The sequence below is a fragment of the Pelodiscus sinensis genome, chromosome 3 (assembly GCF_049634645.1).
Source record: "Pelodiscus sinensis isolate JC-2024 chromosome 3, ASM4963464v1, whole genome shotgun sequence".
Lineage (NCBI taxonomy): Eukaryota > Metazoa > Chordata > Testudines > Trionychidae > Pelodiscus > Pelodiscus sinensis.
Window position 1 is genome coordinate 14,415,829 of NC_134713.1, and position 14,181 is coordinate 14,430,009.

Genomic DNA, 14,181 nt, shown 5'->3' on the forward strand with positions numbered 1-14,181 from the left:
ATGGCACACACGAAAGTTACATCTCAAAACACCCTGTGTCATTAGCTCTTCTTTATGGATGCAAAACTAAGGCACAAACCAGTTAATAATCTGCTTTTCATAGGGATTAAGCAGCCCCCTAATGCTGTGGCAAATTGAGAATACAGCCCAAGTCCCAGTTCCCTGTGCTAAGCACCCTCTCGTTGTGTCTCCCATGTTCCAGGATCTGTACAACTATGACAGTGTTTACAGGTTGCCAAAGCATTAGAAATGGGGATGTAACAGTGCTCCAGATGTTGTTGATGATAGCCCACAGCTGGATTGTCAAGCTCTTTGTAGGAAACTAAATTCCCATAAATAATAAGCTCCATGAAAAGTAAGATTATTCATCTAGCAAGTCAGGCAAGCAAGCATGATTCAGTATTATATAGAAAACATGGCCAATCTACTGAGACACAAGCCACGGTCAAAGGATTTCCGCCTAGGTGATCCTGTAAATTGGAGTATTGTAAAACAGAAACACTTCTGAAATATTTAAACTCACCCAGCTGACTGACATCAGCTGTCAAATTCTCCTTGACTTCAATGGCAGCAGAATTGGGACCCAGTTTTGTAAATGCAAATAGAAAAGCCCAGAGCCAAACTGAACAACCATCGTGAGTACTGCCAACCATAAGCAACAACTTAAACAACAAAGTTCTGCAACACCTTAGAGACTAACAAAAATGTAGATGGTATCATGAGCTTTTGTAGGCATAACTTATTTTTCAAGAACAGGCAGTGGTTTCCACATTAGCCATTCAACTTACCCCTGATCAGAGAATACATCTCAAATCCAAACTGTACCTTCAGATAGGTGGCATGTGTATTCAGGAAGAGAGGGTCATACTCCGCAGGATCGTAATCATCTAAGACCACCTTGCCCTGTGTGGGAAGCAAGCATTAGGTCAGGTCACGGATGATGTCGCAGTGATGGCAGCATAGCAGTGTGGAGTCCCAGCTAGCACAGATAACATGTACATTTACAGAGCATGGTGGAGATGGAGGAGTCTGGTATTTATGCAGCTCCAACTTCCTGTCCTCAATTGCATGCACTATTTAATGCCATCTTTTGCTTGTATTTTTTTATTACTATTTATAGCACAGTGACGCACGGAGGCCTCATCTCAACATGTGCTAGGTGCTGTACAAACACATACCCAGTTACCTCCCTGCCCTGGAGAGCTTACAGGCTTTCCTGGCTGATCCTACATAGAAGTGTGGATGGATGCACAAGCATAAGTATGGCATCTATGCTACTCTCTAAAGCATTGGTGCACACTCCCCTCCCTGTCCTGGCTAGTGCTTGCCAAACTGTTGTGAAGTGCAGTGGAGCTCCCTTCCTCCCCAGGCCATAGCTCAGCAGTTCAGCGGGAGATGGAGGTGACATCGACTGCTGCTGGAAGAGCGGAGAGGTTTGAAAAGATAGGCCCTGATACCAGCCTGGTGCAGGTGAGCAGACCCTTCTCTTCTGCCAACTGGCCTGAGGGAAGCAGAGCCGCTTCTATCTTCAGGCCATGAGTGGCCATGTCACCATTCATCTGCTGCCCATGGGCTTGGCTGTGGAACTGGCGGGGAGGGGAGAGGTGAGCGAGTGGGAAGAATGGAAGTCAAGGAAAGGCTGTCTGGAAGACGGGATGGGGGGAAGGAGAGGAGGAGCTTGGAAGGCCAATGGAGGAACAAGGAGAGGAGAGAGGGAGGAGCAAAGCTGTGGGGACAGAACTGGAAGAGACCTGAGGAGAGTGAAAGACTGAGTTGGTGGCACTTGGGAAGCCAGGGAGGGAAGAGACCGGAGGATAAGAGAGGGAGGCTGGAGGAAAGGGGGGAAGGGAGGGAGCGACTGAAAGAAGTGAGGGAGAACAGAGGGATGAAATAGGTAAGAGCAGGGAACAGGTGGTGGGGGTGAGGAGGAGACTGACAGAAGAGTAAAAGGGAAGGGAGGAAGCATGAGGGAAGTGGAAGAGGATGGGGGAATCTGGAGAAAGAAGCCGGAGGATGGAGGGTGAAGGAAGGCACTAGAGAGGGGCATTGGATTGATGAGCGAGTGACAAGGAGATGGGGATGCAGGGGGGGCAGGAGAAGGAGAAGGCTAATGGCAGGGAGAGGAAGGCAGGAAGAAGGAAACAGACAAAAAGGGAGAAAACATCAGAACAACAAAGCCTTAAGGTGAGCCAGCGTCAGGGATTTTATCTACACCACAGAAATGTCTCAGTCCCTCAAAAAGATTCACAAATGGACACAATGAATGCAAATATATGCAAATTAACACCCCACTGCTATAAAGGGCCATGCACTCAGGTAACCAAGAATAGGGGATTTTAGAGGGTTCCCAGCCACAAGTTGTAGGGTAGCACCGAAGCCCCCAAATTCATGGTACAAGAGGTGACCTGGGCTATTTATTTACATCATCTTAACCAGAGCCATGTCTCAGGGGCCTCAGTTTTTCCATCATGTGTGATATTTTCCTTCCAAGGGTCTCTGTTTTACATTACTCATACCCTGACAAGGTAAAGCAGGTTATATAAGCATCACTCCACCTACCCCTGCCAGGCAGCCACCTCTATGGCACAGTTTATAGACATGGAGGCTGCGTGTAGGCTGGCATGATTTCGCGGAAATACTTTTAACGGAAAAGTTTTTCCGGTAAAAGTATTTCTGCAAAAGCGCGGCTAGATTGGCACGGATGCTTTTGAGCAAAAACATCTGTGGCCAGTCTAGACGCGATTTTGCGCAAGAAAGTCCCGATCGCCATTTTAGCCATCGGGGCTTTTTTGCGCAAAAACAGTTCTTCCCTGTCTACACTGGCCCTCTTGCGCAAGTATTCTTGTGCAAGAGGGCTTTTTCCCGAGTGGGAGCATGAAAGTATTTGCGCAAGAAGCACTGATTTTGTACATTACAGTCAGTGCTCTTTTGCAAATTCAAGCGGCCAGTGTAGACAGCTGGCAAGTTTTTACGCAAAAGCACCTGCTTTTGCACAAAATCTTGCCAGTCTAGACGCACCCGGAGAATACTGTACACAGCTGAAAGTGCAGGGTAGAGACAAAGTCGGCAGGCTGGAATTGCCTCAATTGGGATTGGGTGAGGCACTCTAGTATTTATGAAGAAGGCTCTGGTATCTTTAACAATCACAAGTGACCAGCGCCTCACTCAGCAGCATGGGGCACGGCACCTGGATCATAAAGTCCAGTATCCTGCTGTGCAAGCAACCCAATCAGTTAATGTTCATAAACTTCTCAAACTGTGTCTTAATATCCATTATAGTAGCTATCCCTACTGGGAGGCTGCACCAGAATCTTCCTCCTCTGATGGTTAGAAACCTTCTTTTAATTTCCAGACTAAATTTACTCATGATCAGTTTATAGCCATTTGTTCTTGTGTCAACATTGTCCTATAGCTTAAATAGCTCTTTACCTCTTGGATGTATTGATAAAGAATAATTATATCCCCTCCAATCTATTTTAGCCTCCTCATAAAATATGCTCCTCATTCACCTGACCATCCTAGTACTCCTCTGGACCTATTTAAATTATCTCCCTTGAACATGAGTGAAGAGACCTATTCACATTATTCCAGATGAGCTCTCACCAATGCCTTGTACAATGCCATTAGTACATCTCTACTAGATTGCATTTTCCTTTTTTATGGACACATTACATTGGTGACTCGTAGTCATCCTGTAATTGTCCTTCTCCGCCTCTGTTGCTTCTAACTGATGAGGCCCTGTTTACAGCAGGAATTCTTATTTAGTCCTTAAATGTATTATTTCACACTCTGTACTTTTTAATTTCAACCCAATTCTATTACTCTGGTGATATAGGTCATCCAGTTCTTCCTGTATAATAACTACTTTGTATTGACAATGCCTCCCAACTTTGTGTCATCATCAAATGTTATTAGCATATTCTCATTTCTTGTGCCAAGGTCATTAAAGCAAATATTATATAAAATCAGTCTCAAGGCTCATTGATGCTTGAGGAACTCCACTAGTAACCTCCTTCCAGCCCATAGTTCTCCTTTCAGCACAACCCATTGTCATCTTGTTTTAATCAGTTCCTTATCCATCTTCTCTATTAAAACTAATAATTTCTCATATAGCATGCAGCAAATGCTTTACTGAAGTCCAAACAGATTAGATCTGCTGCAAGTCCTTGCTCTTTCAATGTATCTCACACAAGACAGATATCTGGTTATGTGGCACATCTTACCTTTGGTAAAATTATGTTGAATTTTATTCCATTTTCCCTTTACCTCCATATCTTTATTTACTCTTTCCTTCGCAATTTGTTCTAAAGCCTTACATACATACTGAGGTCAGATTAACTGATCTATAGTTGACAATGTGTCTCGTTTTTCCTTTACTTAAATATAAGTTATGCTATTCTCCAATTATATGATACCACCCAGATTTGATAGATTTATTAAAAATTCTTGCTATCAAACTAGCAATCTCATATGCCAGTTTTGCTTTCATCTCTCATATGGTAATTTCTATTTCTATATACTTCATATTAATGTTCTATATTATCACTTTGTGCCATATGTATATTATCCTTAATCTTCACACTAGCTTCACTGCACAGATGCCCAATTTCTTCCTTTCTTGTTTTCTTTTCATTTATGTGGCAGAAAAATCTTTCAATGTTTTTATTAATTCATTTTGCAAAATCTAACTCAGCTTAGTTTTTGGCTATCCTCATTTTCTCCCTCTACTTTTTGACCACTAAGACATAAGTTTCTTTTTTGATCAATCATTATTTTTAGGGTCTTTGCTTACTCCTAATAACCTTTTTGAGGTGATTATTCAACCAGTTACGTCTGGAGTGCTGCCCTACAAGTTTTTTCCCCTTGTTTGGGACTCAAATTCTAAATTATTTTTTCACCTTTGACCTTAAGAAAATTCAATCCTACTCCACATTTAAATCCCTGAGCTCTTCAGAGACGTTGATTTCACTAATTATATTTCTTAAAGTTTCTTGAGAAACCTTAGTTACTGAATTCTGACCTGTTTTTGACAATCCTTCTTTTTAATTTAAACTGACAATTTGTGATCACTTGATCCAAAGTTATTTTCTACAACCAACTCTATGATGTCTTCAAATCAAGTCTAAAATAGCATTATTTCTTGTTGGATCAGTGGATATTTTGTGAAGATATCTGTCATTTATTACATCCAGTTCATGAACCAGAGAATGAAGTAAGCTATTCTCTATTGAGAGATACTCAAGTGTTAACTCCAGCAGCAGCTGCCATGTGTGTTCAAAGCACCCACTAGCACAAAAGATTTACAGTTTCTACCCTGTGCATAATTGGTTTTGAACATTAAACCATTAGAAACAATGCACCAAGTCACTGAGGGTTTTTTCACCCTTGTGCAACATAAAGTAATTGGTATGACACTACTTTGAAAATTCAGTTACAATACTACATTGCGGCCACCTCTGCCTATCATCCTACTGTTTCACAGGACAGGCGAAGCACAGCAAGTGAGTGCTTCCCCATACTGCTCTGTCAAATGTGCTGCAAAACCCATCCTAGAAGAACTCTTCAGGGTGAGAGAATAGTTCAGTCTCTGTTGACCCATTCAGTCCTTGGCCTCTTCTGGGGAGGACTGTTTAGCACATGGTTTTCATGTTAACTTTTCACAGACCACTAAGTAAAAACTATCATTTTCTCACTACAGCAAATCCAGTTTGGAACCATTTCTTATGTACTTGATACATTGGAGAACCCAACCGTTCAGATATATTTGGTAACACCGTAACAATATAGCAGTCACTTTTAACCATAATTATGTTGATATCACAAAAAAGATTAATTACAAACAGGACGAATGCAAATCCCCCAAGTGTGCCACAGTGCATCACACCTTTTGGTCATCAATGTGTAGTTTTACCAGCAACCCTCAATGTGCAAGCCTTCCAACGATAAAATCATAACTGATACCTTCTTATTACGGTAGTAGTTTAAATATAGAGTGAGCTGCTTTCGTTTCCTTTCCTCTATATCTTCGCTTGACTGGCTGTCAACTTTGTCCTCAATTTTCTGCAGCAGTGGCTGTGAAACATGTTCAAACCATTTCTTGTACTGAATTTCCTTCCTTCTCAGCTCTAAGAAATCTCTATGTCTCAAATACTTGTCCACCTCCTACATGACAGAGAGACAGAGAATATTAATACATTTAGGTAACTTATTAGGAATTAATCTTTCAGAGATATCAGAAGTCTACCCAGAAAACAGAGTCCACAGGAACAAACCACCAGCAACAAAATGCAGATGCAGTGGGGAGAACTGAAGGGCAGGTGGAAATGGGCAGTTAAGTGACCAAACAGAAAGATTCAATATAAAATGTTGATCTTATAAGGCAGGGACTGGTTACAAGCCGATATTTAGGGTCCCATCTTCAGTGTATACTTCTTTCAGAGGCATTTGTGGTGACCTAGCAGAAGGGGGAAAGGGCACCAGTAATTTACCATACAGTGATTTATCATTTAAACGAACTTCTGTATCTAATGACTGTAAGATAGCCAATGTGATGCCAATATTTAAAAAGGGCTCTAGAGGTGTTCTTGGCAATTACAGACTAGTAAATCTATTGTCAGTACCCAGAAAATTAGTTGAAACTATAGTAAAGAATAAAACTGTCAGACGTATAGATGAACATAATTTGTTGGGGAAAAGTCAACATGGAGGAAACGTCAACACGGTTTCTGCAAAGGGAAATCATGCCTTACTGATCTACTGAAGTTCTTTGAGGGGGTCAACAAGCATGTGGACAAGGGGGATCTAGTGGGTATAGTGTACTTAGATTTCCAAAAAGCCTTTGATACAGTCTCTCGCCAAAGGCTCTTAAGTAAAGTAAGTTGTCGTGGGATGAAAGGGAAGGTCCTCTCATGGATTAATAACTGGTTAAACGATAGGAATCAAAGGGTAGGAATAAATGGTCAGTTTTCAGAATGGAGAGAGGTAACTAGTGGGGTCCCCCAAGGGTCAGTACTGGGACCAGTCCTATTCATTCTATTTATAAATGATCTGGAGAAAGGGATAAACAGTGAGGTGACAAAATCTGGAGATGATACCAAACTGCTCAAGATAGTTAAGACCAAAGCAGACTGTGAAGAGCTTCAAAAAGATCTCCCAAACTAAGTGATTGGGCAACAAAATGGCAAATAAAATTTAATATTGATCAATGTAAAGTGATGCACATTAGAAAAAATAATCCCAACTAAATGTACAATATGATAGGGTATGTCTACACTACAGCGCTAATTCGAACTAACTTAGTTCGAATTAGTTAATTCGAACTAAGCTAATTCGAACTAACGCATCCAGACTAAAAAACTAGTTCGAATTAGCGTTTTGCTAATTCGAACTAGCATGTCCACATTAAGTGGACCCTGAACCGGGCTTAAGGATGGCCGGAAGCAGTGCCGGCAGGGCATCAGATGAGGACTTAGAGCATGGAGCTGCTGCCTCAGGCTAGCCGAGGGCTGTGCTTAAAGGGACCCGACCCCCACCCCAGACAGACAGTTCTCAGGAGTACCCCGCTTGCAAAGCAGTCCTGTTTTGGAGTGCACTGAGTGCCCACACAGGGCACATCACAGCACTCGGCCATCAGACCAGCTGCATTTACCGCAGGCTGCCATCTGGGGAGAGGGGGCAATTGGGGGGCTGCAGGAGAGCTTCCACCCCCAGAAGCCCGCAGAGCCAGCCCAGTCCTCCCCATCGGGGGCTCATACCCCATTCCTCCCTCACCTCCTTCCACTTACCCTTCCCTAGCCCCCCTTCCTGATGTACAAAATAAAGAAAACGTGTAGTCAAAAACAGAATCTCTCTTTATTGAACAAAATTTGGGGAGACTGGGAAAAGGAGGTGGGAGAGGGGAAGAGAGAGGGTGGGAGAGGGGAGGGCAACTACAATGATGAGAGGTTTGGAACAGGTCCCATATGAAAAGAAGCTAAAGAGACTGGGACTTTTCAGCTTAGAAAAGAGGAGATGGAGGGGGGATATGATAGAGGTCTATAAAAGCACGAGTGGGGTGGAGAGGGTGCATACAGAAAAGTTCTTCATTGGTTCCCATAATAGAAGGACTAGAGGACACCAAAGGAAAGGAATGGGTAGCAGGCTTCAAACTAGTAACAGAAAGTTCTTCTTCACAAAGCAAAGAGTCAGCCTGTGGAACTCCTTGCTGCAGGAGGCTGTGAAGGCTAGAACTAGAACAGAGTTTAAAGGGAAGTGAGATCAAGTCATGGAGGTTGGGTCCATGGAGTGGTATTAGCCAGGGGGTAGGAGTGGTGTCCCTGCCTGAAGTTTGTGGAAGGCTGGAGAGGGATGGCACGAGACAAGTGGCTTGGTCACTGTCTTCGGTCCATCCCCTCCAGGGTCCCTAGGGTTGGCCGCTGTTGGCAGACAGGCTACTGGGCTAGATGGACCTTTGGTCTGACCCAGGACGGCCATTGTAAGCTCAGGGCTCAGGGTTGGGGGTCTCAGTGGACCACCTTGATTTTCATGCACACCTGTTCCTGGGTGGCCAGGCTGGCAGCTCTCCTGCCCTAGACGGCCACTTTCCTGTGCCTAGTGTGGAGGTCGTGGACGAGGTCCACGATGTCTGCACTAGACCAGGCGGGTGCCCACCTCTTGCAGTCCCGGGCAAGCTCCCGGGAGCCGCCAGCCTAGTCCCGGGAAGAGGAGGAGGGCTGGGGGGCATCGGGTGGCTGGCTCGAGCTGTGCCATGTGCAGGGTCTGCTGGCTGGGTGCTGGCAGGCTTGCACCTGGCACGGGCACCGTAGCCAGTCCGTGCCCCTTTAAGGGGCTCGGGGCCGGGACAGGGGCATACGAGTTTCCCTGGTGTTGGCCAGAGTGGCCACCAGGGAAAGCTGGGGAGGGCTAGCCTCCCACTAGTTCGAATTAAGGGGCTACACACCCCTTAATTCGAACTAGTAAATTCGAACTAGGCTTAGTCCTCGTAGAATAAGGTTTACCTAGTTCGCACTAAGCGCTCCGCTAGTTCGAATTAAGTTCGAACTAGCAGAGCGCTAGTGTAGCACCTATCAAAGTTAATTCGAACTAACATCCGTTAGTTCGAATTAACTTTGTAGTGTAGACATACTCATAGAGACTAATGTAATTACTACTCAAGAGAGAGATCTTGGAGTCATTGTGGATAGTTCTCTGAAAACATCCACTCAATGTGCAGTGGCAGTCAAAAACGGGAATAGAATGTTGGGAATCATTAAATAAGGAATAGAAAATAAGACAGATAATATCTTATTGCCTCTATATAAAACCACGGTACACCCACATCTTGAATACTGCATACAGATGTGGCAGCCTCATCTCAAAAAAGATATATTGGCTTTGGAAAAAGTTCAGAAAAGGGCAACAAATATTATTAGGGCTTGGAACTGGTCTCATATGAATGAGTGTATGCCAGCAGGGCTGGGCCAGGTAGAGGAGCAGCAGCACGCAAGCGGGGGCAGGACCTCAATCCCACGGCTCTGTGTGGGATCTCTGTGCTACCTGATGGAAGCGGGCAGGACTCCCCCACCTCATTGTTTCTTTCTCCCACAAGCCCCTCGCATTCTGTCGAGGCCGGGGTGGGTGGAGCAGCAGCAGTGCATGTGTTGGGGGCAGAGTGGCTTGTTCCCACTCTCTCCCCGCCTGCACGTCCCCACATACAGGCATTGACTGGACAGGTGGGAGCAGCATCGACATGCACTCGGGGTGGGGCCTCAATACCACATGGTTGTATGTGTGTCCCGGCTCTGCTCGAGATCCCTGTGCCACTTGGTGAAGACAGGTGGGGAGCAGGGGCAGACATGAGTGGGGAGAGTAAAAAGAGTGAGAGCATATTATTCTGAACAGGAAGCTATATACCAAGAATGGGAAACCTGCGGCCTGCGGGCCAGATTTGGCCCACAGCTTGCCTAGATTCAGCCCATGACAGTCCCTACTCAACAGGGTGAGCCCAACTTGCTCTCCAGCAGCCCCCTTCTACACATTAAACCCCTCATTTTGGCCCCACATCAGAGCCTATGAAGCCCCACAAAATCTACTAGCCCTGGACCCCCAGAAGAGTTAATATGGAAGCCTGAGCCTTGGCACCCCACCCTCTCATAGGGCTGGAGTGCCAACCCTAGTGCCCTTAGTTTCATGAACGAGGTGAATGTCTTTCTTTTCTGCTTACCAGTTAGGGGTCACGTCCATGAGGAGGGTTTTTTTGTTGTTGTTGCACTCTCATTTGTGTGAGGCCCTCAACTGATTTTAATGTAGATCAGTGGTTCCTTACCCTGCTATCTACCCTCCCCAGGTGTACAGCCTGGACTGGTTTGAACCCTTCCCACCTGTTCAATTAATAGTTAAACAGGCTTCATTTTAAGTCTGTTTCTTGTTAACTGTGGTAGAGCTGTGTTTCTTCCACTCCTGCTAAGAGTTCAAATCACTGAGAGCTGAAATCACTTTGAGATTGATGTGCAGAGGTCACAACCAAGAGGGGATGGCAGCCAGCAGGTGATGGCAGTGAGGTGCCATGAGCAGCCAGCAAGGTGGTGAAAGAGAGGCCCATGCAGTGAATAAGATGCCTCTTTATCTCCCCTCACCCAGGATGGGAGGAGTACTCTACAGATGCACCTCTGAACTCTGGGTCTGCACTGACCAAGAGTAGCAACTGTGAGTGGGGGGCAGAGAAGGTTTGGGCATGTGAAAGGAACATTTAGGTTCCGGGACTTAAGAACCTGAGAGTAAAAGGATACAAGTTTTTAATAAAAGGGAGGGAAGTAACTTGGCATTAATTTGGGAAAACACTATAAACATGGTTCATAAACATGAGTAAAAGCCCACTCCAGCCTGCTAGGAGTGGGCTTTTACTCATGTTTAGGAACCATGTTTATAGTGTTTTCCCAAATTAATGCCAAGTTACTTCCCTCCCTTTTATTAAAAACTTATTTGCTAAACTCAGACTCTGTGCTTGTGAGTGGGGAACAATTGCCTCTTTGAGGTGCCCAGTGGTGGTGTGTGAATCCCAGTTTACTGGGTGGGGGACTCGAGCTGGTGTTGGATGGATGAAGAAGAGCCCTTAGATATTGAACCCAGCCCTGGCTGCTGTTGGCTCCACCTGGCAGAAAAGTTACACAAGGACTTAAAGATATGGGGTCTAAATTATAGTGATGAGAATACATTTACTCTAATTCATACTACAATATTTGGCTCAAAGGTCACATAACTTGTCTTAAGATACTATCAACAACAGACATTTTACAATCACCTGTTGATGGGCAGGGAGATTCTGACATCCATATGTTTCTTGTGTAGTTATCAGGATATAGTGAAAAGGACAAATATATATTTCTTACCTTCACAAAATAATTCTCTCTGTCCAAGATGGACTGGGTGGCAGCAATAATATCTTGGCCTTCATTAGATACTGCCTAACAAAATACCAGCAAAACTAGGAAGTAAAAATACTAAATAAAAATAGTAATTAGGGTTAACTCTGAATTCAAAATATTAATAAGTACAGTAAATTAAGTTCTATGCTCAGGAAAGATGGAAGTACTGATTGCACTGTGTTTAGATGCTCAGATGAGCATGGGAAGGAAATGCAGATAATAAGATAAAAAAGGACCGATAACATCAGTTCAAATATGAGAAAGAATATGGGAGAACACTCTCCTGAGAAGGAAATCTCCTAGAAAGATTTAATCTTATGGTGCATTTCCTTTTTCCTGTCCCAGATTATTAACCCATCTGTATTTAAACCCCATATATTTTATTTACGCAAAGTTCTTTCCATGACTCCCAACTAAATACCCCCATCTCTAAGATCAATCCACAGCCATGAAAATAAGAACAGAGAGGCGGTGTTATCACCACATTGTCAATTACAGCACAGATCAAACTAAAACTAAAGTCTAAATTTATAACTCTTCAATTGAACTGAAGTTCTTAATCTAATTTTTAAATGAAAAGTTCCTAAGGCCTAATCTAGTTGCAAGTACCCTTATTAGCAGTCTCAGCATAGAAGCCAAGGAAGAACACACAACAGAGACTGAACAAATCTCTCACTCTTAGGGTACGTCTAGACAGCACCCTTCTATTGGAATAAGATACACAATTTTACTATGCAAATTGTGTAGCTTATTCCGAGTCTAGGTCGAAAGAGCTTATTTTGAAATTTTGTGCTGTGTAGATCGTACCAAATTTCAAAATAAGGCACTATTCCAACAAATCCCTTAACCCTCATGGAACAAGGGTTAAAGGGATGCCGGAATAGTGTGCCTGCTATTTTGGGAAATAACGGGAGCATTTAAAGATGAAGCGTTGCTATTTCGGGATACTTCCAGTATCCCGAAATAGCGCCGCAGTCTAGACATACCTTAGAGTTGGTCCCTCAAGAGCATGTTTGAGGCACACAGACAAGGAAGCGACAGACTAGAAAGAGGACTCTGATCTACAGGACTATCAATTCATCACCTTTTACAAATACTTAATTTAAAAAAGATAAAAAAAATCTACTTTTTACATCAGAGATTCTAACCACAAACATTAAACTTCATTTTTAAAAATCTACGATAAATGTTTCACATTTCAATGAATTTGTCAGTTTCAGACACACACTGCTCAGGGTACTCTGTATAGGGATCATAGCTCTGGTAAGGAGCTAAAGACTACACTTTACAAGTTACCACAGTGTAATTAACTTAAAATCAATTCAATTTCATTGATGCAAATTGCTAGTGTAAACACATGCAAACTGACTGAAACCTCACTTACATTGGCTTAGTTTAATCAACCTACTTAAGGCTTACATTAACCTGCTATATGCAAGGTTTAAGCCAGTTTAAGTGTATTTACATTAAGGATTTGCATTGATATAACTGATCAATTATAAACCATTGTAATTACACCAGGACAACATTTGGAGTATAGACCAAAATCACAGAGAAACTGAAATGCTATTTTTCCTTCATCTTGCTGCTTTTCATGGCTACTGCAGATAATTTCACAAGACAGCTCTATTGCAATTCCCAAGCTTGACAGCACCACTTAAGAATGAAGTTTTAGTCTTAATTTAGAATTTCCTGGGTTCTGTTTCCTAGGGTATGTCTAGACTACAAGGCTCTGTCGCCAGAGCCATACAGATTAGTTTACTAGACATACCCAAATGAAGCGGCGATTTAAATAATCGCCACTTCATTTAAATTAAAATGGCTACCGAGCTGAGCCGATCAGCTATTTGTCGGCTCAACGTGCTAGTCCGGACGCTCCACGGTCGACATCAAAGGCATTTAACCACCCCGGTAAACCTCATCCCACGAGGTATAACGGGGCGGTTGACAAATGCCTTTGATGTCGACCGCGGCTCAGCGCAGCAACCATTTTAATTTAAATGAAGCAGCGATTATTTAAATCGCCGCTTCATTTGGATATGTCTAGTAAACTAATCTACATGGCTCTGGCGACAGAGCCACGTAGTCTAGACATACTCCTAATGTGCCAATGGTAACACATTAGTGATGGAACACAGCTGGTGTTTGGAGCTGGCCACTCATCTTCCATGATTTGTCAGAATTCTATACTATTGTACATCCCAATGTTTGTATAAATCAGTTTCTTTTTTTTCCATGCTGCAAAACCACACAATGTAGTTTAAAAAGGCATCTGCCTCACCCTTGTAGACTGGCTTCATGCTTACTGATGGGAGAGCAACAGAACAATGCATGGAGCAGGAGCCAGAGCCAGGGAGCATCAACTACAGACAACCAAAGGAAGTAGAACTCCATATTCCTTAATAAAATGAGTGCCCCTTATTTGGGGCATTCAGTATGTAACACTAAACCTGACAGACCTGTATTATATATGGGTCCACCAATGCACAGTAGGGGGAAGGCAAAAAGGGCAATTGCCCTGGGGTCCAGTGATTCAAAGGGGCCTGGGGCTCCTGGCTGATGCCACTGTTACTGCAGTAACCAGAACCCTGAGCCCTTCAAACCCTATGAGCCGCCATTGTGACATGGCCGTGAAAAAGGCTAATACGATCTTGGGATGTATTAGGCGAGGTATTTCCAGTAGGGATAAGGAGGTGATAGTGCCATTATACAAGGCATTGGTGAGACCCCATTTGGAATACTGTGTGCAGTTCTGGTCTCCCATGTTTAAGAAGGATGA

General features: G+C 43.7%; 1 protein-coding gene across 7 annotated transcripts in view; it reads right to left on the reverse strand.

Moving 5' to 3' along the window:
• Window positions 1-14,181, reverse strand: part of FAM228B (family with sequence similarity 228 member B) — a 59,832-nt gene that overhangs the window by 35,512 nt on the left and 10,139 nt on the right. For 2 of the 7 annotated variants that reach the window (XR_003088467.2, XR_012902480.1), the window contains 4 exons: window positions 11,367-11,441; window positions 5,962-6,162; window positions 1,462-2,107; window positions 789-903 (listed from right to left, as the gene is read on the reverse strand). Coding sequence is in view for 2 of the 7 variants with exons in the window: in XM_075923404.1 (XP_075779519.1) it covers window positions 789-903; window positions 5,962-6,162; window positions 11,367-11,441 (391 nt within the window). In the remaining 5 variants the exon portion in view is untranslated. Of the gene's footprint in view, window positions 1-788; window positions 904-1,461; window positions 2,108-5,961; window positions 6,163-11,366; window positions 11,442-14,181 lie in introns of those variants that run through there. The other 5 variants (XR_012902479.1, XM_075923404.1, XM_025182350.2 and 2 more) reach the window with 5 other exon arrangements.